General features: G+C 35.1%; 2 protein-coding genes across 4 annotated transcripts in view; both read left to right on the top strand.

The window, feature by feature from the left end:
* Positions 1-17,290, top strand: part of LOC140003925 (callose synthase 10-like) — a 38,666-nt gene extending 21,376 nt beyond the window's left edge. For 2 of the 3 annotated variants that reach the window (XM_072047543.1, XM_072047544.1), the window contains 28 exons: positions 237-334; positions 473-554; positions 651-811; positions 930-1,050; positions 1,863-1,960; positions 2,048-2,135; positions 2,219-2,379; positions 2,468-2,577; positions 4,845-4,976; positions 5,119-5,187; positions 5,276-5,447; positions 6,311-6,428; positions 7,711-7,830; positions 9,230-9,345; positions 9,433-9,516; positions 10,988-11,100; positions 11,847-11,899; positions 11,997-12,173; positions 12,275-12,322; positions 12,980-13,138; positions 13,344-13,457; positions 13,631-13,719; positions 13,820-13,978; positions 14,775-14,877; positions 15,343-15,462; positions 16,160-16,210; positions 16,338-16,520; positions 16,770-17,290. In XM_072047543.1, coding sequence (XP_071903644.1) covers positions 237-334; positions 473-554; positions 651-811; positions 930-1,050; positions 1,863-1,960; positions 2,048-2,135; positions 2,219-2,379; positions 2,468-2,577; positions 4,845-4,976; positions 5,119-5,187; positions 5,276-5,447; positions 6,311-6,428; positions 7,711-7,830; positions 9,230-9,345; positions 9,433-9,516; positions 10,988-11,100; positions 11,847-11,899; positions 11,997-12,173; positions 12,275-12,322; positions 12,980-13,138; positions 13,344-13,457; positions 13,631-13,719; positions 13,820-13,978; positions 14,775-14,877; positions 15,343-15,462; positions 16,160-16,210; positions 16,338-16,520; positions 16,770-17,006 — 3,336 coding nt within the window. In that variant the 3' untranslated portion in view covers positions 17,007-17,290. Of the gene's footprint in view, positions 1-236; positions 335-472; positions 555-650; positions 812-929; positions 1,051-1,862; positions 1,961-2,047; positions 2,136-2,218; positions 2,380-2,467; positions 2,578-4,844; positions 4,977-5,118; positions 5,188-5,275; positions 5,448-6,310; positions 6,429-7,710; positions 7,831-9,229; positions 9,346-9,432; positions 9,517-10,987; positions 11,101-11,846; positions 11,900-11,996; positions 12,174-12,274; positions 12,323-12,979; positions 13,139-13,343; positions 13,458-13,630; positions 13,720-13,819; positions 13,979-14,774; positions 15,125-15,342; positions 15,463-16,159; positions 16,211-16,337; positions 16,521-16,769 lie in introns of all 3 variants that reach the window. The other variant, XR_011813571.1, reaches the window with a different exon arrangement.
* Positions 17,291-20,877: 3,587 nt separating this feature from the next.
* On the top strand, positions 20,878-22,769 carry LOC140006021 (GDSL esterase/lipase At3g48460-like). The gene is made up of 2 exons (XM_072047542.1): positions 20,878-21,906; positions 22,147-22,769. Exons 1-2 carry the CDS (start codon positions 21,259-21,261, stop codon positions 22,651-22,653), a joined length of 1,155 nt encoding a protein of 384 aa, XP_071903643.1. The 5' UTR covers positions 20,878-21,258; the 3' UTR covers positions 22,654-22,769.
* Positions 22,770-24,308: the final 1,539 nt, after the last annotated feature.

Below are 24,308 nucleotides of genomic sequence, written 5' to 3'. Positions count from 1 at the left end.
CTACCGCTCCCCTCCTTCCTCCCCTCTTTCCTCCTTAGCTATGCTAACCTGTCATCAAGGGCATCTGCAATTCCTACCCACTGCTAGTATCTTGTTGCCAAGTGATGAATGGGTTTATTCAAATCGTTTTACAACAAGGGCACTTGTCCTGGATGTTTCCTGAATTAGAAAACTTATTTTCCAAAATTATTTTTGCCGCATCTATTATTGCTCTGAACAGGGATATTTCCTTTCAGGATTCTCATGATAATAACAAAGAGTATGCAGCTATATTTTCTCCATTTTGGAATGAGATCATCAAAAGCTTACGTGAAGAAGATTATATTAGTAATAGGTAAATTGGTGACACTTTTGTACTTGGTGTTGAAAACTTGTGTAACGATTGCATCTCTGAATCCAAATTAATTCTCATTATTGGCATTTGCTAACCCCTGCCCACCACCACTACATCCTGGTTTCCATTTTATTCCAGAGAGATGGACTTGCTATCAATGCCGAGCAACATAGGAATTATTAGATTGGTTCAATGGCCTCTGTTTCTTCTTAGCAGTAAGGTGTTATCAATTATCTTTATGCTACTCTCTTAATTACTGAAGTACTTGGAGGTGGATGTTCTTTTTGTAAGTATTATTAAGCTGTGTATTTTTCAGATCTTATTGGCAATTGATTTAGCTCTGGATTGCAAAGATACACAAGCAGATCTCTGGAGTAGAATATGCAGGGATGAATACATGGCATATGCTGTTAAGGAGTGCTACTACAGTATTGAAAAAGTTTTACATTCTCTGGTTGATGGGGAAGGGAGACTCTGGTATGACTTTCTTCTAATATTTTTTGTGCATAAAGCTCATATTTAGTTTTATTTTGTTAGATATTTACCATTCCAAGTTTACAGATCATTCTTGTTTCCTTCTTTTCATTCATTACAGGGTTGAAAGGATATTTCGTGAGATCAACAACAGTATTCAGGAGGGTTCACTTGTGATCACTCTTAATCTTAAGAAGCTTCCTGTTGTTCTATCGCGATTTACAGCACTCACTGGACTGCTGGTAACTTTTCCTTATAAATTAAGGAAACCAATTGATTCAAGAATGATTAACTGATGTAACCAATAAGAAGTGTTATGCTTTTACTTCTGCTGCCATCATTCAACTTGGCAATATCTCTGGTAAAACATGATGCAAACAGCATGGTGTTTTTTCATCCTAGTGATCCTCATTTTGTACTGCATAGGTGGTTTTTCTTCTAAATGCTTGGTGTACTAGCATATTGCTTTTTCCCCATACTCATGCTAAAAGAAAGCTGTTAAGAGTTATTTCTGAAACACGAGTTGGTAACATGTTGGAATAACAAGAGTTTAGGATACGACTTTGATTGATGTGTTCCTTATATTGCTGTAAATTGCACCTTTGTGGAGTATCATTTTCTCTATGCAAATGTTTTTGGAAAAAATGTTTGAGAAGGTTTCCTGTGTGTTTGTTAATAGTGACATAGAAACAGCACACTTTCAATGATTATACTTTCTATTTCGCTTGCAACTTTTGTCTTGTTTATTTGTGTCAAAATTATATTGGCAATCATACTCTGCACATGCTTCAATTGTGAGACTGCATATAGTACGTCACTTTGTACAATTGACAATCAACTCTACTACTTTCCATACACTGACTGATAATAGTGCAGCGGAACTAAGAAAATGGATGTTTTTGATGTAATGCTCTTAATTGTTTTTACATGTTTATAGTAATAGTTCTTTGTTTGAAACAGCTGGCGATGCTTAATTATCATCTTTTTCAGGTTGATCCGTAGTATATCTTTCCTCATTTATGTTATTCTGATAGCTTTTAAACTGTCATGTTAGATACGAAATAGAACTCCTGATCTGGAAAAAGGTGCTGCCAAAGCTATATTTGATCTATATGAGGTTGTTACACATGAGCTACTATCATCAGATCTAAGGTTAGTGCTTAAAAACTTTTGCTTCTGTAACACACTTTCCATTGCAAGCTTCAAAGAGTAAAACCTTTTTTCTTTTATTTGGCTTAGGGAGCAGCTTGATACATGGAATATATTGGCGAGAGCAAGAAATGAAGGAAGGCTCTTTTCTAGGATAGGGTGGCCCGAGGATCCTGTTGTAAGCATTTAAAACTTGGAATATATGGATTTTTAGGATGTCTCCATGATTAAACCAATGATTCAATCCTTCAATTTTCGCAGAAGGAGCAGGTCAAGAGGTTGCACCTACTTCTCACAGTCAAGGATTCTGCGGCTAATATACCTAAGAATCTTGAAGCAAGAAGAAGATTGGAGTTTTTCACAAATTCTTTGTTTATGGACATGCCAGCCGCGAAGCCAGTCTGTGAAATGATCCCATTTTGGTACATACCTTTATTTCTTACAAGTTGATCTTTTGTTGTTCTGAATTTATTTTACAATTTCTGATGATTCATATTTGCTTCAAAACAGTGTCTTCACGCCTTATTACAGTGAGACTGTGCTTTATAGTTCTTCTGAGTTGCGGGTTGAGAATGAAGATGGCATATCTACTCTTTTTTATCTCCAGAAAATATTTCCTGGTAGTTCTCAAATCTATTTCTTCTCACTTTAAAAGTTCCCATCCTTAGTTTACTGATTTATTTGGCTGAACTATTAGATGAGATTGATATATTTTCTTTACTTTCAACAACTTTTTCTTTCAAAATCTGTTGGTGCTGGTGGAAGTGCGACAGAAAGGAATGAAACATTGATCCCTGATTAAATTTCTTGTTTTTAGTGCAAACCAGGAAAATAACCCTTGAATAGGAGCATGAAGCCAGGGTTCTTAAGGGAGAACTCAAAGAACTAATGCGAACACAATGTTTAGGAGAATTAATTGTATTAATGCTACTAGGAAATGAATATATTCTGACCTCTAATGTCTTCAACTAATGCAAGATTTGTGCTGCTAGAGTATGCAATCAACAGTTTCCAGAACAGTAACCGGCTACTCCTCTTGGTCTTGGAGGAAAACTTTGTCCTCCAATTTTTGTATTTATGATAATCATGCGAATTTCCACCCAAGGCCTCCTATCCTCTGTTTCTTAGCATCTTCAGCTGCTTGGTTTACTGTATGTAATCTCCTAAGGGATTCCACCTACAAAATATTCTTAAAAACTGAATTCCAGCAAAAAATCTAAATCTACAGTGTACATGTACGGAAAAAGAGGTTTGCTTTAATGTTCTTGAATTTTTGCCATTCTATGCTCATTAAAGCTTTCTACATCGTGTTATCTATAAGTTTTGATGAAAAAAATAACAGGAGACTGTATTCTTCAAGCTTCTGAAATTCTTAACATCAGATCACAATTAGGCTGTAAAGCAAAAGCAATGCTAGTATTCTGTAAATGTAACAATTGACAAAGCATCACCTTCAGATCAGAGTTTTGAGCAACACCATAATTTACTATTAGAGGGAAACCCACAGTATTATTTAGGAAAGATATCATGAAATTGTGCAGAAATTCGAAATATAGTATTTTTAGTTGCTTGGCAAATTCTTTTCCTCCAAGACTACCTTAGGCTACAATCTTGAAGCTCCTCATTATGCTTTTTTTCTTGGTTTTCAAGTTCAAAAGGTCACGGGACTAATCATCCAAATTGACATTTATTTTTGTTAAGGATTGTCTTTGGCTCTGATTCCAGTGGATGCAAGTAGAAACATGAGAAAAGGATTATAACAGTCGTACTTCATTTTAGTTCTCCTTTTTATGGAAATCTGGGAAAAAAACATATAAATGAGATGTTTTGAGAGTGTATTCAGTTTTAAGAAAGAACTTTTATTGTCATCACATTGCTTAACTGTTTCCATGGTTTTATTCTAGTTGTTTAATGCACATCTTTCCTTGAAGTCCTAAACTGAATTGAGACTCACACTACTATAGTACAGTGAACAGTCAGTCAGGTGTATTCTCCAAGCTGCATCATACATATGAGTAAAATTTAATGTTTTATGCTATGTTTTAGAAGCCTTGTGTGCATATCTCTTATTTGATTTCTCCTTGGTCAGTCCCAATTGGTGATTTTATCCAATTAAAATGACAGCAACTTAGAGAAGAAGATCCATCATAATTTTTTGACGGGTGAGAAGTTGATAATATTCTTATCCATATCAATTTGTCTGATACCTGTAACTGTCTTGTTTCATTGACAAGTAGCCTAGTGAAACCACGCGTCCAAGTGGCAAGGATTTATATGTTGCATTTGTTTCAGCAGCTGGTTGAAAGCACAAATTTCCTATTTAGGAAGAAAAATATAGAATTTTAGCATGTATAAGTGGTTTACTCTCAAGTAAGTCCTAAATAATTCTGTTGAATGTTGTATAAAACTCTGATATTTGATGACGCAGAGAAATAAAACATAGTGCTGAGGAAGCATGAAATTTTGAATTTTCCTTGATAATCTTTGTTGAAGAATTAGAAGCTGTCTGTGAGTATGACTAACACATGTAGTATTGAAGGTCATTAATGTAGTTTTCTGTATTGAAAGCTCAAAATGCTGTGTGAAATATTCAGTTTCTCCGTACATTGTAACTGGTCTAATTGTTTGATTAATAAAGAGGCTACCCTTAGGAGTCCTGAATGAGTACTCCACTTCTCTATCCTACATGTCTTAAAAAATATGGTAATACCAAGAGCATAGGGGTCACTTTCTCTTTGGTACACACAATGGATAAATAGATCGATGCCTAAGTGAGGACTCCTTGGCATGGACTCCCCTGATTAACTAGTCATTCTTTCATTTGAATAGAACTAAATCTTCCTTGGTCTATTAAAATGCATAACCAGCTAGTCTCCTATAATAATAGATGAATGGGAGAATTTCTTGGAACGAATTGGTCGTGGCGGGAATGCTGATGCTGAAATTCAAGAAAGCTCCAGTGACACCTTGGAACTCAGGTTTTGGGCATCTTACCGAGGCCAAACATTAGCCAGAACAGGTTTGGTTCACCTCATATTTAAGTCTGCCAGTGCATGCTGTAGTTTTTCCAATATATGATTGTGATTCGTTTGGTCAAAAGTAGGCCTCGAGATATTTTCTCCGTATATTCAAAATGTTGTTTTTCTTAATGTGATGTGCAGTTCGTGGTATGATGTACTACAGAAGGGCATTAATGCTACAAAGTTATTTGGAAAAGAGATCTCTTGGAGGTGCATTTGTTGGTCAATAATTTGCTTCTTTTTATCTGTTTGATGTAGAAATGTTTGTTGAATCACTTGTTACCTATTGGATATTCAGATGATGCTTATCCCCAGTCAAGTTTCCCAAGGACTCAAGGCTTTGAACTGTCACCTGAAGCACGAGCTCAAGCAGATATAAAGTTCACTTATGTGGTCTCATGCCAAATTTATGGTCAACAAAAGCAACGAAAAGCTCCAGAGGCTACTGATATTGCTCTTTTGTTGCAAAGGCATGACTTAAAATTGATCTTTTAATTTCTTAAAATTTTGTTTGCTCTGATTGATTTTAGCATGCTGAGGAGATTATTTTTGAGGACTAGTCATTGAATGATTACTGCATATTATTGACCATTTTGTGATAGGGTCTTGACTGATTTGATACCATTATTGACTGAAGTTGCATCTTTGATAGTCATCTTATTTTTTGTCTCATACATGAACATATTTAATAGAGTAATTTATAGGTCTTAATGTGACAAAGTATGGTGAAGGAATGAGGATGAAGAATAGAGATGCTTTCATGATTACATACTTTATCATTTCCAAAATTTTATGTCTCCTTTTGACATATTCTTAATTTAACTTTTTGTTTGTGAAGTGGCAGTTTTGTTTTTGTGAAGTGGCAATTTATGTAATTTCATTGAAGCTGTAAAAATTAAGATCCAAAAGCAGTAGATGGACAAAGTCAGAAGACGATTGCATTTGCTATGTCTGCATGTTTCTCTTTGCTGTAAATGATTGCATATCTCTAAATTTGTCACTCCTGAAAATTTTAACTTTAAATGCAAAAGATAAAAATATTGAAGTGATAATGGGATGAGTGGAGTAGGTACCAAGAGCTAGAAAAAAGGTGGATATTTTATTAATGATTTATTTGTTTATATTACAAATGTAAGATAGATAGTCACTTAAGTGATCCATTTGTATATCTTCCTATAAGGGTAGGAAGTCCTCACTGCGGAATGATCTTTAATTGATGTTTATAGAACACTCCATTAGCTTGCTTTGCTCCTCTGTCTCTGGTTGTAGTTTTATAATTGAATGAACGTATCTGCTTCTTGTTGCTGAGAAGCTTCTGCAATTTCTTGCTTAGGAATGAGGCTCTTCGTGTTGCTTTCATACATACAGAAGAGATTGGTGCAGCCGGTGGAAAGGTGACCAAGGAATTCTATTCTAAGCTTGTAAAAGCTGATGCTCATGGGAAGGATCAGGTAGAGGATTTTGTGCTTAATGCATCCTGCACTTGCTTGTTTCCCTTTCAAGGGCAAGTTACTTAGTAGATGACAGGAAATTGAGAGGAAGCACTTGTTTGTATCAACCCCTTGTCGTAAGTCGAGGAAGTTGATTAGACTAACTTTAATGTCATTTACAAAAAATTTTGCTGCTTGGGTTTATAAAAGATAGGTTAGATGGATGAAAATATTCAGATGTATATCATCACCCGCTCATGATGGATTTTAGTTTTATGCTCTACATTCTGTATAGAAGCTGGTGACAATTTCTTTCAGAAAAAGGTTATTTTGGGGGAGGGGGATGCGAAATGAAGAGTGAATCATGCTCTAGCAATTCCATATGGATTAGCAATAAATATGATATCAAACTCAATTTTAGCAGACATCTTCAATATATCGTTTTCTTTTGAAAATTAATGATCCAGTGGCTATAGATACTTGTATGCCTCTGTTCTACAATAGTTGATAAGAACTCTTAGTTTGAGTAATTATTTAATCATCATCAGAAATCCCCTTTATTAGATTGATTATTAGTATTCATAGAATATAGATGCATTGAAATTTTTTTTGATGTTGATCTGGGGATATTTTATTGCTGGAGTTCGAAGTAGTACAACAAGCCTATGTCTTGTTATTTGAAGCACAATGTTCAGTCTTTGGAGATTTGCATTATGCTTTAGCATGATATATTGAGATGCTTTTAAATGTGGTTCACATTAAATTTGTCATCTGTATTACAAGGATGTATTAAAATGGCTTAAAAGCAATTTTTGATAGTCCTTTTTAGTCTTTTGCTTTCTGTGTTGAAATTCTTGTTAATGTATGAAGAAATCTTGTTGCTGGATAAGTTGGGGAAACTTGAGAATTAATCATTGGTATTATTTGTTACCATATAAAATGACTATTATGGATTTGTACATAATACTTCTGAATGTATTTTTTATATGTACCAAATTTAAACTATCTTGGAGTGAACAAAGAACCCTAAGTTGGCTTATCCATATTTTTGTTTTCTTTTTCATTTTTGAAATCAGTAAAATTTGTGAGAACTAAAGGAAACTTCCGTTGCTGTAATTTGTATCTGCTTGCCTCTGTAGACATTTGTGTGCCAGCTGTCCTTTTGCTGTGTTCAGTTTTCTTTTTTCATTTTTCCCTGTTTCTGAAATTAAAATTTTGTTGAGCTTGCTAACAATTACCTTTGCGCTTTATTAGTCTGTTGTCCTGTTTTCACCAGTTTTTGCGATTGATCTTTTGTGTGTAGGAAATATACTCCATTAAACTCCCTGGAGATCCAAAACTTGGGGAAGGAAAGCCAGAGAACCAGAACCATGCCATAATTTTCACCCGAGGGGATGCTATTCAAACAATTGACATGAATCAGGTCATTTAGTGTTCATTCTCTTTACTATAAACCTTATGTAGCGGTTACTGGTTCCAATTTATTAATCTATGGCCTATCTTTAAACTATATTGGACAGTCACAGCATATCTCGATACTATGTTAGCCCGATTGTCCATAATCATTCAACTTGCAGCGTTTCTGTCACATTTCATTTCATTTCTTTGATCAGTCAACTATCGTTCTAAACCAGCTTAGATGGGTGGTGTTTTGATATGGACCATATTGACTTATCTCAGCAGCTTCTCAAGTGTTTAATAGTACACCGTCACTGGATCAATAGGTCGTTAATTTGTAGAAGTGCCAAGGTTATTGATAAGCCATATTCCTTATTAGAAAGACTGGCTTTGGAATTTTCTCAAGTCAATCTAGATAGTAGTGCAAAAGGAACACCATCACTGGATGAATAAATTGTGAATTTGTAAGAGTTCCAAGGTTATTGTTAGCTCATTCCTTATTGACAAAAATGGCCCTTTGGAATTTTCTTAACTCAACTTGGATAGTAGTATGAAAGAAACATCTTACATAATATAATTTTCTTTTCTTGGTGCTTGATCTATGACCGGTCGTATCAGTGTTGATCCCCAATCCAATGATTGTCATGTATTTGGAAATTGGAAGCAAAGCTGAACTCCCAGCTTGTTATTGGACAGTGAAAGCAAGTGTTTTATTCAACACCTTCTCATACTTTGCTGCCGTTGCCTACTGAAAAATAGAACTAAAAGCAGTGAACAGTTATTGATGGTAGTTTTGGGATCTGCACATTCATGCAAGTTCTTATGTGATGACGGCCACCATTGCGGGTGCTCATTGCCTGGAAAGCTGCCGAAAAGATGCCGCGCAGCTGCTCAAACATTAGGGCATAAAGTTCAAACGTGAGATGAGAAAGTAAAAAATGGAATTTTTCAATAATTAACCCCTGAAGTTTTGAGGTTTCAATTTTACCCCAATAAGTTTTGTAAATTATAAATCCCTCTATCCTAAGATAATTTTTAGCCAAACAAAATAACTTGAATTACTGTGGATTTTCAAATCTACTAATTTCAAATCCATTCATGTAAATTCCTTAAAATCTGTTGATCCAAATGGAACCTGAAATGTGATGTGTTGAAGAAAGTTGTTTTAATGTTTTTGAAGTTGAAGTTGGTTGTCTAGTTTCTACAGAAGGTGCTGAATTTGTTTTCCATTGATACATATTCAAATCCTGATGATTTAATGATTTTAAGCATGACAGGTACTTTCTGCTGCCCCCCGGCCCCCTCTTCTTGTGTCTGGGTTGATTACATGTTTCCATTATGATCTAGTTTTGCTTTTAATGCCTCTAATAAACTTATTTCTATTTTATGCTTTTTTCTGTTTATTCAATATCTTTGTTGTGCAGGATAACTACCTTGAGGAAGCAATCAAAATGAGAAATCTTCTTGAGGAATTTCGAGGAAATCATGGCCTCCGGCCTCCAACTATACTTGGTGTACGGGAGCATGTCTTTACAGGAAGGTTTGTCATCCTGATTTCTGATACAAGATACTTCACTTTATTTTGTATTTAAATACCTTATGCTGTATGTTGGTTTCACGTGTGCAGTGTTTCTTCTTTGGCTTTGTTCATGTCCAATCAAGAGACTAGTTTTGTGACCTTGGGCCAACGCGTTTTGGCAAAACCTCTGAAGTAAGTAGTTCAGAATGAATTGATTTTTTTAACAAGAAGCAAGTATATTTGCATGGAGAGCCGTTTTGTTGTGCTTGATCAAAAGCGCAATTTTGCCTCTGCACCTTTCTGAATATCTCACAGAGGTCCAGTCAAACAACAGCATTGGTATCAATTTGATGCTGCTCTTGTTAGCCTTCAGTTGTAGATTCCTAGCAGAGACTGCTGGCTACCTGCCTAATTTTGTTGAAATCCTTGAAGTACCCATTGTTTTTAAACTTTCACAGCAATTCTGCATCTGAGTTCCGTGTTTTTTTTTTTTTTTTTTGACAACGTTCTGCTTTACTTGAAGATTCCTTTTCCTTTTCCTTGGGTTTTTGCTGATCACCACTCATACCTTATAAGATCCTGAGTTCCCTTTTCTTTTTTTTTTTGGCATTGCTCTGCTTTACTTGAAGATTCCTTTTCCTTGGGTTTGTAGGATCCATTTAATGCTTTAGCTATTACTTGACCAGTTATCAGAAAAAAAAATATTGGGTTATAAGTTCAAATGTTAGGGTTGACTTGAAGATAAAACATCAGTGTTGATGATGGTTACTTCAAGCATATGCTTGCTTGTTTGTTTCCCTTGTCTTTTATTTCCTGTATTGAGATCATAAGTTCTGAAGTGGTATTTTGGATTGGAGGATTGCATTGTCAGATTGAAAATATGACAAAATTCAGAATATGACAAAATTCCTCTGAAGTGTGGGAAGAATAATAGCAAGGGAAGAATAAGATAACCTCACAAGGCTTTGATTTTTTGAAAGTTAGTGTTGTGTATTACTTATTTATATCTTAAGTATGGGTGTCTGAATCATCTTTGTCTCTCTTACTAGGACAATCCCTTGTATATATGCTTTTTACAGTAGATTCCAACACCAGAAAACATTACCATTTTTTGTCAGTGATTAAGATTTTCCTCCTTTTCCTCCATCTGTATTCATTCGTGGTGTATGTGAATATGTCTAAATGGTCAAAGATGATAAATAACCTGGATACAAAAATACTAAATGCTTTATTGGATTCTTCTTGAACTATATTTTCCCTTTCCCTGTTGAATCAGCTAGCCGTATACCTTTTAGAAAAAAAAGCCTAGATTTTCTATCAAGTTTTCTACTGCAAGAAGATGGATCATTTTCTTTTGGAAAGAGCTCTTCGCCCTTCTATCTTTTTGGTGACATTGTTTATAAAACGGTGATAAAATAAACTTGGAGTTAGTTTATTTTCTCTGTTGTGCTTGCCAGTTTTGAGATGTATGGTGTCTTCTTTATGCATATTATATTGTTGGAAACTTTTATTATTTATCAGTTACATTTGCTTAGTAATGCATCATAAGTCCACAGTACAATATTAAATTGCATTTTTTCTGGTTCATTTCTTCTTTTTTTTTTAATTTCTGAAGTTAGAATGTGAATATAATTATCAAAACACTCTGAACAAAACCTTGCAGAGTGCGTATGCACTATGGTCATCCAGACGTCTTTGATCGAATTTTTCATATTACTCGAGGTGGCATTAGTAAGGCATCGCGCATAATTAACATCAGTGAAGATATATATGCAGGTAAGTGAAGATGGTGGTGAATATCTTGTGGTGCCAATTGCTTCTTTAGTGCTCTACTGTGAATAAGTCTTTTATAAATTAAAAAATTATTTTTTTTGACAAGCAGACAATTGTTTTGAGTTCGAAATCTTGACCTAGCAAGTGACTTGTGCCTGCAGAGAAGAGTAGCACCGATTTATTCAAACAAAACTTTGAGTTTTTTTTAATGTAAAAAGTCAAAAGGTGTGTGCATTCGAAAATTATGAACTTGCTTAGCTGCTGTTGGGTCTATTTAATCTACTGGAACTGTGTTTCGAAAAGGTGGTTTGGAGAAGGCTATTAAAAGTTTTTGTTGACGGCTCAAATATCATATTAACCTGCTAAACCTTATCTGCTGCTTGTGGGGATTCATACTGCTGGCAAAAAATGTAATTTGATAATCTATTGTTAAGCTCAACAATATGTGCCCACGCTGTAATGTTGCATAATCTGGAAGATTATTGTATTTCTAGTCCCATTTATTTTATTTGTTTAATCATTTATTACCGATTGCTAATGAGTTACATTTTTTTACCATAAAAGGGATATGATTAAGAATCTTACACAGTAAACTTGTCAACTGCTTGCTAGTTCTTGTGCAAATTTTTTTATTGATCTTCAGCAGTGCATTTTTTTCTGCATCAGAATTTAGCCTTTTAGCATTTTCTTGCCGTGCTTTTACCTGTGTATTGCATGCCTCTCTAAACAGATTTTTTCCACATATATAGGGTTTAATTCCACACTTAGGCAGGGAAATATTACTCACCATGAGTATATTCAGGTGCGACAGTTGATCTTTTATTTACTCATTGAAGGTACGCATTTTAATTGCCAGTGTTGCTCTTTCCTTGTGATCTTATTACTTGGTAATTGTGTAGGTTGGAAAGGGAAGAGATGTTGGTTTAAACCAAATTGCCTTATTTGAAGGCAAGGTGGCTGGTGGAAATGGAGAGCAAGTTCTGAGCAGGGATGTGTATAGGCTGGGACAATTACTCGATTTCTTTAGAATGCTGTCTTTCTACTTCACGACAGTTGGTTTTTATGTTTGCACTATGGTATTTTTTTCCATATGCAACTTTTGCAGCACCTTGTGTCTAAATTTAGTGCATAGTGCAGAAAATATGCATTGCCTCATAACTCTTTTCTTCTATTGCAGATGACTGTTCTTACAATTTATATATTTCTCTATGGAAGAGCATATCTGGTAAGTTTTACTACTACTTCATGCTATTATTAATCTGATAGTTCAACAGATGGAGACTGACTCTGTCTTTCTAGAGTTAAATTTTTAGAATTTAGAGCAAGTGCATCTGTTTTCAGTAACTTGTGAGATTGTAATCTTATATGAGGGAACTACGATGACTTCTGTGGAAATAGCTGTACTATGTTAAGTACCATGATACATTTCTTTTGTGTGTGTCTGAGTCTGTCTGTCTGTATGTCTCTTTGTCCATAAGATTAATGCTTGTGTTTTTAGTAATAAAGATCTAGAAGGGGTTGCTAGCTCCATTTACTTGGTCGTCTTGGTAGCTGAGTGGGTTCTTTACCAACATGCATCCAAAGATTACAAGCCCATATTAGGTGTGATTCAGCCTTACTAAGAGATGGAAATTATTGGATGTCAGAACTGAAGTTACACTTTCTTTGTCTGCTCAGCAATTTAGCTCTTGTGTTTCGCAATAAAGCAAGTAGAAGAATTCACGTGCATCAAGATACTTGGGGATTAGTTTCTTTAATGCATTGGTTTTTTTCAAGTTTACATGTCTATTGGTTCAGTTGGGATCATCTGTTGGTCAGTTTAGCTACTGGTGTTTAATATATGCAACAATTTGATCAGCATCTTTTCTCTGAAATTATTCAGGCTTTCTCTGGAGTAGATCGAGGAATTTCAAGAGAAGCTAAACTGCTTGGTAACACTGCTTTAGATGCTGCTCTAAATGCTCAATTCTTGGTCCAAATTGGGGTTTTCACTGCTGTTCCTATGGTAGTGGGCTTCATACTAGAGCGGGGCTTGTTGAAGGTTTTCCCATCATCTATTTTCTCCTCCCTTAACAGATTTCTGCCTCATATTTTTCTAATTGCTTTCTTCTTATATCCAGCATATTCTCATTTTTCAAGTGTTCTGATCCCTAATTTACTTTATCTCACATAGCATGTCTAATGTATCATCCTTGTTTTACAACTTGAAGCTACACTAACATATGTTCTATGTTATACTTTTTCAGGCTATATTCGATTTCATTACCATGCAGCTTCAGCTTTGTTCTGTCTTCTTCACGTTTTCTTTAGGAACTAGAACTCATTATTTTGGGCGTACTATCCTTCATGGAGGTGCAAAGGTATATAGGACATATCTGATAATTTTGTTTTATGGCATTGATATAGTTGATTGTTTTTCTTTCAATGTTCTACTATCCTTCATGGAGGTGCAGAGAGGTATATAGGATATAGTTGATAATTACGTTTATGGTATGGATATGGTTGATCATGTATCTTTCAATAAACTCAACAGTATCGAGCTACTGGAAGAGGCTTTGTTGTCCGACACATCAAGTTTGCTGAGAATTATCGGCTTTATTCAAGAAGCCATTTTGTTAAGGCGTGAGTTACATTTATTTAATCAGACTGCCCTTTCAAATGTATATTTCTTCGGTCTATTAAACTGAGTTACTTATTTTGTTGTTTATAAACATGTCTGCAGGCTGGAAATAGCATTGCTTCTTATTGTTTACATTGCCTATGGGTATATAGACGGAGGTGGTGTTTCATTTGTTCTTATTACTCTAAGCAGTTGGTTCCTCGTAATCTCTTGGCTCTTTGCTCCTTATATCTTCAACCCATCAGGATTTGAATGGCAAAAGTAAGATTTCCTTTATAGTATTGTTTAGCTTGAATGGATTTTTTAATAGGTGTTTTCTTTTATTCTTTTTCTGCAATGGAATGTTAGGTAATCTGATAATTAATCTGATGCACGAGCTTTAGACAACCTTAATCGGTGTCCCCTGAAATGGACCTAAAATGGGTTTCAGAATGAATAACTAAGACATTCTCTAAGGTTTTACGACTAAGCTTCAGAGAGGTTTCAAGGCCAAAACAATGGACGATTTTGGCAGTAATATGGAATCAAACTGGTAACTGGATCGCTTAGAATAGGAGAAGGCTAGATAGGGAACTAGCCTCACTGGCTGACTGACCTGCAGCCTGACTTTGGCATCCAATATGAGATGGATATCCAGAAGAGTATACTTCATTGCAAAGAATTATATTTCAAATAATTGAAAGAGAGATCTTACAAATCTAAACTCCTAAAACTGAACCTTGCTCCAGCTAAGACATTAATTCCTACAAGGACCCATCTATTGGATGAGCAGATTAATTACTTTCTGTAAAAGTCATGGAATTCCAGGAGTATTACTAAGTACCTTGACAATATTAAAATAAAGTGAGCTTAATCCAACAGACCTGAATCAATCTGAATTAAGATCATAACAAGAATAGAAGGCATTGTAATGCATCTTCAAAGGTGTTAACCACTGCTGAAATGAATAAATAATAATTTTCTTAGTGAAGTTTCTCTTAATCCTTTTAATCTGTGAGCAATTAAGGTGCTCATCTTTTTCTTGGTAATTTTTACAGACTTTGCATGTTCTGTGCAGGACTGTAGAGGATTTTGATGATTGGACAAGCTGGCTTATGTATAAAGGCGGAGTTGGTGTTAAGGGTGACAATAGCTGGGAGTCTTGGTGGGATGAAGAACAGGTTTCGTATGAGATTTTTCCCCCAGCCCCCTCCAACACCACCCCCACCCCCCTCCCCCACGCGAATGTTTTTCTATGTTTAGTAGCAACGCAAATTGTACCATTTTCAATCCACATAAAGTTGCACATGAGCTATGTTTTGCTTAACAAGCCTGTCTTTATATTTTCTGTTGGAGTTCTGCTTCGACCCTATACCCCTCCCTCCATCCCTCCCCTCCTCGCCCGGGGTGCCCTCTTCCATAAAACAGGTTTATTTGTTACTTTGCAATCACATTGATTTGACTTAATATGCTCATTACTATTTTTTCACATGCAAGGCCTTTCTTTGAGCTTATGCTCTAGGCTCCCTTCTTTTTTACTATTTGGAGTGGAGAAGTGTCTAGGACTAGGAGGAGAACATCATTATGTTTACCCTTCGTTTTCTCTCTTCTCATTCAAAGTTTTTCTGTGTCTTTTTTTGCCACAGATGCATATCCAGACTTGGAGAGGTCGTATACTTGAGACCATGTTGAGCTCGAGGTTTCTCATGTTTCAGTATGGCATTGTATACAAACTTAATCTAACTGGGAAGCACACTTCACTTGCGGTAATACTTTTCTAAGCTTTCTTGGCAAATGTTTCTATTATACTAAGTTAGATTTTTTAGTTTGATAGCTTAATTAATGATAATATATTACTTATTCTGTGAACTTTGTTAAATTTTGGGAATTGGTGATAAATTGTCTTACCATTTCTAATCATTGGCCCTGACTGCTTCCACTTAGTTGGTTCTTATGCCAGCTCATCCAGAGTGGAAACCCAGTTTCTGAAATCAGAATATAACCTTTCATTATGATGTGAGACATTTTAGTTCTTATGCCGCACAATTATCTCAACCTAAAAGCGAAGAACTGGTTTCTAGCAGTCCCATATTCTGATACTGAGAAGGGAAAATTTGGTTTGTTCCCTTACTGCTAATAGTAGATTGAGGACTTGGCTATTGTGAACAGCAAACCTGCAAGATTGGATACTTATTTTTTTCTGATGCTTAGTTGGAAATGATGTTATCACGTATCTCTTTAAGAAGGACCTGAACAAGCGAAAGTTTTCCCCTATGGTGCCTTTCTTTGTCTGATATCCAATGTTTAGCACTTTCCACATCTTCGTAAATATGATGTCTTAGGTGATATGCTTGTGAGGTTTGCATAATTAATTCCAGTTGCATCAATAGTTGATTTTTTTTTTTCCTTCTCTTTTCTTTTTTCTCCTTTTCATTGATCTTAACATCTCCTCTCATTCTTCAGATCTATGGCTTCTCTTGGGTCGTACTTGTTGGAATAGTCTTGATCTTCAAGGTTTGTGCCTTGATGAAAATTTTCTTTTATGCCTCGAAGTTTTCTCTATTGTGTGGTATACAGCATACTAGTTGTTCTTTTTCTGCTGTCTTAGGTACCAATAATTCATTGTCTTTTCCTTTTGCAGATATTTACTTTTACCCCTAAAAAATCCACAAACTTCCAGCTGATGCTCCGATTCACTCAGGGAGTTACAGCCTTGGCGCTTATTGCAGCCCTAGTCCTTGTCGTGGTGTTCACTAAACTCTCTGTTCCAGACTTGTTTGCTAGCATCCTTGCATTTATTGCTACTGGATGGCTCATCATATGTGTAAGTAAATTGAGTTGAAACATGCTAATTTTTTCCTCCTATGAGTGCAATTATTAATACTTCTTTAGGTAAATCGAACAATTATGACTTTATTATGTGGTGGTATACCGCCATAAATCAGTTCATTAGTTTAGGTGCTTTAGATTTGTTTGCACTTTCCAGGGGATGTCAGGAATGCCAGATTCGTCACGTTCTTTTGTATATGATTATATCTCGAGTTCATAAATCGTATTTGTTGTGTTGACACAGCTTGCTATCACGTGGAAGAGAGTAGTGAGGAGTTTAGGACTCTGGGAATCAGTCAAGGAGTTTGCTCGAATGTATGATGCCGGGATGGGTATGATTATTTTCGCCCCAATTGCAATGTTATCTTGGTTCCCATTCATCTCCACTTTCCAATCTCGTCTCCTCTTTAACCAAGCATTCAGTCGTGGATTGGAGATCTCTCTTATTTTAGCTGGGAACAAAGCCAATGTTGAGGTGTGATTGTTAAAAAAGTTGCAGTGTCTTATGCTGAGCCTTCTAGTAAAATGATGGCTAAAGTTTCTGTAATATGATCCCACTACCTGTTGTTGATACGCGCTAACCTTTAGGTCATGGAAAATGTAGCGCAACTGAATTGGTTTTTGTAAATATTAGTGATTAATGTTTGCAGGTAATTTCTTTTGGGTTCTTTTTAATGCTGTATTAGTACAGCTTAGTCTGACATGACATTTTGTGCTGAACATGCTCTCCATCTTATATATGATTTTATGGGGCTTGTCTTGCAATCTTCACAAGGGTTTTTTTTGAACAGGTGCCTAGCGAGCTCTCATTAATGCACTTAATTCATACTCAACCTACAATTGTTGTTCTACCTTGTATTTATATACTTTTCTTAATTAATTTTACTTTGTAAAAAATTTAGCACCTTAATTACATCTTAACGGGTGTCTATTAAGCATTACTTAGATGGCTCTATCTACAAAAGAGGTTTTTGGCTTATTAAATAAGGTAAGTGTTGAAGGAGGAAAAATAAGTGTGTGCGTGCATTTATATGTTTATGGATAGCTCGGCCCTTCCTAAGCAACAAGACCATAAGCTCCGTCCATAACTTGATTTTGGAAGATATGGCACTAAAAGTTGTAGAGCTAGGTTGTCTTTCATATCAGCCACTGAGCTTTTTCTTTGAACTGTAGGTTCGAGGTTCGAATTCTATCTATAGTGAAAAAAAAAAATGGGGTTCGAATTCTATCTATAGTGAAAAAAAAAAAAATTAAAGGAGGTGTCAGATCATCCTTTGATTAAAAAAAAAAGGTCTTCTTTCATATCGAGCCATTGAAGCAGCGCGTGCTATAATTGGACACTTCCGTACTGCTATGAGCAGACTATTCTAAAGAAATGGTAAGACATGCGTAAGAGTTCTCGCAGATCTCCCTATTATTGAGAAACCTACGGGAGTACTAAGTAAGAATGGGAAGAGGAAAAGGAAATCATATGGGTTGAGTTGCTCGTGTGTTCACAGGACAAATTCTATTTGAAATGGATGGTGTCACTTTGTCAAATGCTCGACAAGCAACTACATTAGCAGCAGACGTAGTTCACTATCTAAAATTGAATTTTTTGCCAAAATAACACTTTTCTAAAAAAATATTCCCAATTTGATTCACTTTCCAATTTTAATCCCATAAAGATGTTATTGTTGCCACCTAATTATCCTGATTGTCATATAGGATAGCAAGAAAGGAAAGTTTTTATCTACTCTATCGTTTCTAACATGAACTAAAAATTTAAATTTTTTTATTATAGAGGCACAAGAAAATAGTATAACTTTGATAATTTCCTTATAATTATTTAAAATAAATTCTACCATTATTGACCTTACAATTATTGGTCTCTACATTTTTTTTGAAATGAATCAAACCTATTATTGCATATATTTTTTAAAAAAAAACAATTTTTTAAAAATACAAAAATTACAATGAAAATTTCAATGAAAATTGTAAGCAATAACAAGAAAAAGTCACAACAACTTCAAAGCTATGATATTTGTTTATATTGTCCTTCCTACTCCTTGAAAAAAACTTTTACAACAAGTAATCAAGTTGAAATTTTCTTCTCTAGTTCCAATTGAATATTTTCAATATTGTTCATGATGTTTCACCTTTATATTTTTTTTTTCCTTCAACTCTTACTTAATGATTTGCACAATTTCCTAACTAGTCAGGAACCATTCTTCAGAATATTAAAGAAAATCAAGATGGAATTAGTTAATGGGGTTCTAAAAACAAGTTTCAAATAAGTTGGCAATCATTCAAATAGGTGACAAACCAAAAAAATAACAAAAAGTTATACTTTATGAGAATCAAGAAGACAAATAAGCATACGTCTCTTCTTTATCTCTAAGTAGAGTAGAATAACTTGAAAAAACACTCAATCATAGTATAACTATAATAAATTTCCAAGAAAAAAAAATTCCAAGACAGATACGTGATCCAATTGCAAGTAGAGTTGAAATATTTGAACCAGTACTCTGCACTTCAAGCTTCACCAATCAAAATTAACCACTTTCTCGTCATTTTTCTTTACCATTCATGACCATTTTTTTGATGGCCATAGGAATGTTCCATAAATTTCACAATAAAAAAGACGAGAATAATCTTTGTTTACCTTGAAATTATCAATTCTAGAAGAATATTTTTATCCACCGGAACAATATTAAGTATGATACTGAAGTTTTAAATATTATTAATATAAATATTGACTTCTCAGAATTACGTTTGACAAGAGAAAGATAATGCAAAGAAAAGAAGTATGGGAAGGTTTAGAGAGAGAGAATCAAGGAAGATATTAGATTGGAAAAAGAAATGGAGCATGCCTCTATCTCTATCCTAGCACATATGTAACCTATGTGGCAAAAAAAGAATCATAATGATAATAAATTTTAAAATTAGATTATTTTGGGTATATGTTTTTTAAGGAGAGTTATTTTGGCAATAAACTCATCTAAAATTGGCGTAGTAATTTGGTCTTAATGGTTAAATCTTGCAAACCTTTCAACCCAAAGGACCAAATATGCATGAGTAAATCTTATGTACAATAATAATATATACACTATTACGGTTGGACGCATGATACATGAGTTGTCATGCATCCAATAACGATGCTATATACACTGTCAATGTATAAATCATTAATCCAACATTTAAATAACATAACTTTGCATGTAATTGCAAAACCTCATTAATCTTTGGCTTAAAGGAACTTAGGACCAACATGCAATTAAATAATTGTAGAGAGGGTGCGAAAGTGACGTTATCATTCACTTGCACAAAATTTGTCTATTTTTATCACTTATCCATGTTTTCATTTTCGGTGTGTGTCTAGTCATTGCCACTTGTCAATAGACTGGGTAGTGAAATGTACAAGTCTTGATTTTTTTTTGCACACAATCTGAGAAAAATTAGTTAATTTTATTGAAAGTGTAAATCTAATCTACTATTTTTCTAAAATACCCTTACATTAATATTAGTAGCATAACTAATCATTATACTTTTACATTAATTGCAACAACAACATTGATAAAAAGCTGCACCATTCAAACCATGAATTAAAGTAATTAGTGAATAAATTAGATTATATTCACCGAGAAAAAAGTGCATTAAATAAGGGCATTTTAGAGAAGTGAAAAATAATAATAACTCCTAAATAAGCATAATTCACGAAACAAAACACTACAACATGTCTTCTAAAACTCACCGTTTGTATGTGAATATCTTATTCTGACTAAGAATTGTTCGCATTGTGTTCAAACATACAAATCAAATCATTGATTCGACACTTATCAATCCCTTCTTTTGTATGATACTTCGACACATAAAAACTCAATCAAATGATGTATCACCAGCTTTTGTTAAGTGCAGCAACAATAACTTTTGTAGAAAACGAATTGAAACTTAAATACGTGTGAGACATGATTAATATTTGTCTCTGCAGATCATTAAAAGAGATATGTGATTCTAATTAATTAAGAAAGAGGGTAACCGACACACAGAATATTGGAAGCTTGTTACTGCAGCTCCCAATCCCATGCAAAGAAACAGTTCTCTGCTCACTACATTTCACCTTCTTACAGTTGGTCTAGTCAACCAAATTCCAAAATCACCGAAGAAGCAGTTGGAGGGGGTGGATGTACATTTATGATCTCAAGCTTTCCAACAACCTCCATAAATTTCTAACCATAACGTAGAAAGGAAAAATCATGTCTGTTGCTGCTGTCAATTGCCTCCATAAATACTACTCATGGATTTCATCAATTCCCACCACTACTTCAGCAGTTAATCCTTAATTCATTGGCATCCTTTTCTGTAATCTAGATCAACCAATTAGCTGAACTAAGAATAAGATTATGCTGGATAGTGATGGATGGAGAATGAATTCAGCAAAATAAGGATACTATTAGTGTTGAATTAGAAAACCTTTTTGGCCTATACATGCTTTTCCGGAAGATGGATTTAAAGTAGCTAGATAATGAATCAATATTCCACGGCATATATGATTATCAAAGAGCTAAAGAAACATGCACTTCCATTTTCTTAGTTTGGTCTTTAGTTTTATTCATATGAAGTGAAACTTCTGTATTGATTTGGTGGAGGGTGAAGACATGTACATGGTAAATACTTGTCTCTCCTAAGAGGCACAAGTATTCTATAAAGATAGCAGTGAGGTTCTAACTTCTGAAATCTAACTGAAAAAAGTGATGGCTTCTTCCCTTATCCTCCTTACTATCACCTTTACATTCATCATCCTGTCATCCCCTGTCACCAATTGTGCCACATCTGCCAAAACTGCAACTCATCCAATTCCGCCTTTCAAGTCCATTTATGCATTTGGAGATTCCTACACTGACACTGGCAACACCAACTCAACCACTGGTCCAAATGCATACCTCTATGCGTCACGCTCTCCTTATGGCCAAACTTTCTTCCACCATCCCACAAACAGATACTCTGATGGAAGGTTGGTGATTGACTTTTTAGCTCAACAACTTTCTTTGCCTTTCTTGCCACCTTATCTAAGTAAAACAGCAGACAAATCTCATGGTGTTAATTTTGCTGTTGCTGGCTCTACTGCAATAATCTATAGTTTCTTTGTGAAGAACAATCTCACACTTAACCGTACCCCTCAGTCACTTCAAACTCAGCTTGTTTGGTTTAACGAATTTTTGGAAACCAAAGGGTGTAAAAATTCAATAACAACACCTAAAGAGTGCAAAGCTGTTTTTGATAATGCCTTGATTTGGCTTGGTGAAATTGGTGCAAATGATTATGCATATACTCTTGGATCTTCTGTCTCAGGCACAACAATTCAGAAGCTAGCCATTGGTAGTGTGACTCGTTTCTTAGAGGTAATAATGCACACATTATTTCATTATTTGATGGATGGTATATGTAGTTTATTGATTTGTAAAGGAACGTTTCAATTGTTATCTTTTTGTTATACCCTTTGTTTTGCATCAATTGATCCTTATCCTGAAACTCGTGCAAGCATCTTTTTCTTAGCTATGGCGAGTAGGATGGACAATGAAATGGAGAAATAATGGATGTCATTAGCTTTATGTGTACCATTTTTGGTGTTGAATTCACAGGCCATTCTGAACAAGGGAGTGAAGTATCTTGTTGTTCAAGGGCTGCCACCAACAGGGTGCCTAACACTAACCATGTATCTGGCTGCTGAGAATGATAGGGACACTTTAGGCTGTGTGGCAAGTTCAAACAAACAAAGCTATGCTCACAACACCATTCTTCAAGCCAAGTTAAATGATTTCAGGAAAAAGTTCCCAAATGCTGTGATAGTGTATGCAGATTACTGGAATGCATATGCTTCAGTGGTAAAGAATCCCGAGAAATACGGCATCAAAGAACTTTTCAAAGCCTGCTGTGGATCTAAATCTGGTTTGTACAATTTTGATCTGTTTAACACTTGTGGTTCACCCTTGGCTACTTCCTGCTCCAACCCTTCTCAGTACATCAACTGGGATGGTGTTCACCTCACTGAAGGCATGTATAAAGCTGTTGCTGAATTATTACTTGAAGGAAAATTTTCGAATCCTCCATTTGAGTATTTGCTGAGCAGCAAAAGAAGATCCGGATGAATGTGGAATACTAGTATTGGCATCAGCTTTTGTGAGTTGTACTGAATTTCACACGGATGTCTCATATGATCAGCAGCTTTGAGTTACATGCATTGAAAAACCGCTCCCAAAAGTCAGTTTGTTGTAGTAAGAGTTATAATTCATGTATTTCATCCCTTTTTTCTTTTATGGCACCAGGGCGATAAACCAACCGAGGCCTTAATGAACTCAATTCAAGTTCGATTTTTTAACCAACTCGAGCTAGACTTTGAACAAATATTAAGATTCAATTAAGGTGTCGAATCGAATTCGAACTTATACCTCGTTTAGGCTCAATGAGACCCGTATAATTTCTAATATTTTTATTAATATTTTGGTGCAAAGTTATATTTCTATTGTATATTGTACACGTAATATTGATAACGTAATATTAAAAGTAAAAAGTTAAAGAAGATTTTGAACTCTAGAATCAAACTTTAACTTAAATTTTGAACTCATATAAGATTCGAATTCGAGTACAAAAATATGAATCGAGTCTAATGATTTAAAAAATCGATTCAATTTATTTCCATCCCTAGGTACCACACCTAGGGATGTAATCGAGCCGAGTCAAGCTCGAGTAGTGCTATACTCGAGCTCGACTCGGCTCGATTACATCCCTAGGTGTGGTACCTAGGGATAGAAATAAATTGAATCGATTTTTTAAATCATTAGACTCGATTCGAGTAGTGCTATACTCGAGCTCGACTCGACTCATATATCCCTAGGCTCGAGCTCGATCGAGTCAAAAAAATTGATACTCGAAACTTGACTCGATGTACTCGCTCTAAGCTCGAAACTCGACTCGATAAGGCTCGACCCTTAGTCAAGCCTTATCAAGCCGAGTCTAATCAAGTTTTTTGACTCGACTCGACCAAAAAACTGAGGCATTTTTTAGACATTTTTTCTTTTTAGGTATTTTTATAATTATGTTATTACTTTTTTACCCTTATAAAATTTTATTATAAAGAAGAGTATATTGTAAATTCCGTATAACCTATACCCATAATAGTCATTTTATAATTATAATACATATATATGATTTAAATTATAAATATATTATTTAAATAGCTCGGCTCGACAAGCTACTCAACAAGCCTCGAGCCAAAAATTTGAGACTCGAAACTCGACTCGAACGCCAATCGAGCTACTCGAAACTCGGCTCGAACTCGATTTGACCGAGTTCGAGCCAAGCCGTTGACTGAGCTACTCGCGAGAAGCTCGGCTCGCGTACATCCCTAACCACACCTCATAAAAAGTTGCTCGGCTCACGTACATTCCTAACCACACCTCATAAAAAAGACAAATAACATATTGCTGTACACACATACTGACCTTCTTTTGCCTAGTGTGTGTCGGTGCAAAAACCTTGCAATGGCCAAAAGCAGTGAACCTTTTAGGTTCCCCAATTCTTAAGTTAGAATTTCCTGATATGGAAGCATCAAACCTTGCTGTCTGACAGTTCCAGTCATGCCCTCATCTAGTTAACCGGCACGGGACAGCCACCCCTGAAACCATGTAATATATTTTTAACAGAAACCAGCTGTTCATTCTTACAATAGAAGTTTAATGTCCTATTACTATTCATGTGGATCTCATACGTAATAATTATGTCTTCATTGTAAAATTTTACAGAT

Source organism: Coffea arabica, chromosome 4e (genome assembly GCF_036785885.1).
Source record: "Coffea arabica cultivar ET-39 chromosome 4e, Coffea Arabica ET-39 HiFi, whole genome shotgun sequence".
Taxonomy (NCBI): Eukaryota; Viridiplantae; Streptophyta; class Magnoliopsida; order Gentianales; family Rubiaceae; genus Coffea; species Coffea arabica.
This window is presented reverse-complemented; position numbering and strand designations above follow the sequence as displayed.

Coding starts and splice junctions, on each gene's coding strand:
- LOC140006021 (XM_072047542.1), top strand. CDS start 21,259: ATGGCTTCTTCCCTTATCCTCCTTACTATCACCTTTACATTCATCATC. Junction 21,907..22,146: donor GTGTGACTCGTTTCTTAGAG/GTAATAATGCAC, acceptor TTGAATTCACAG/GCCATTCTGAACAAGGGAGT.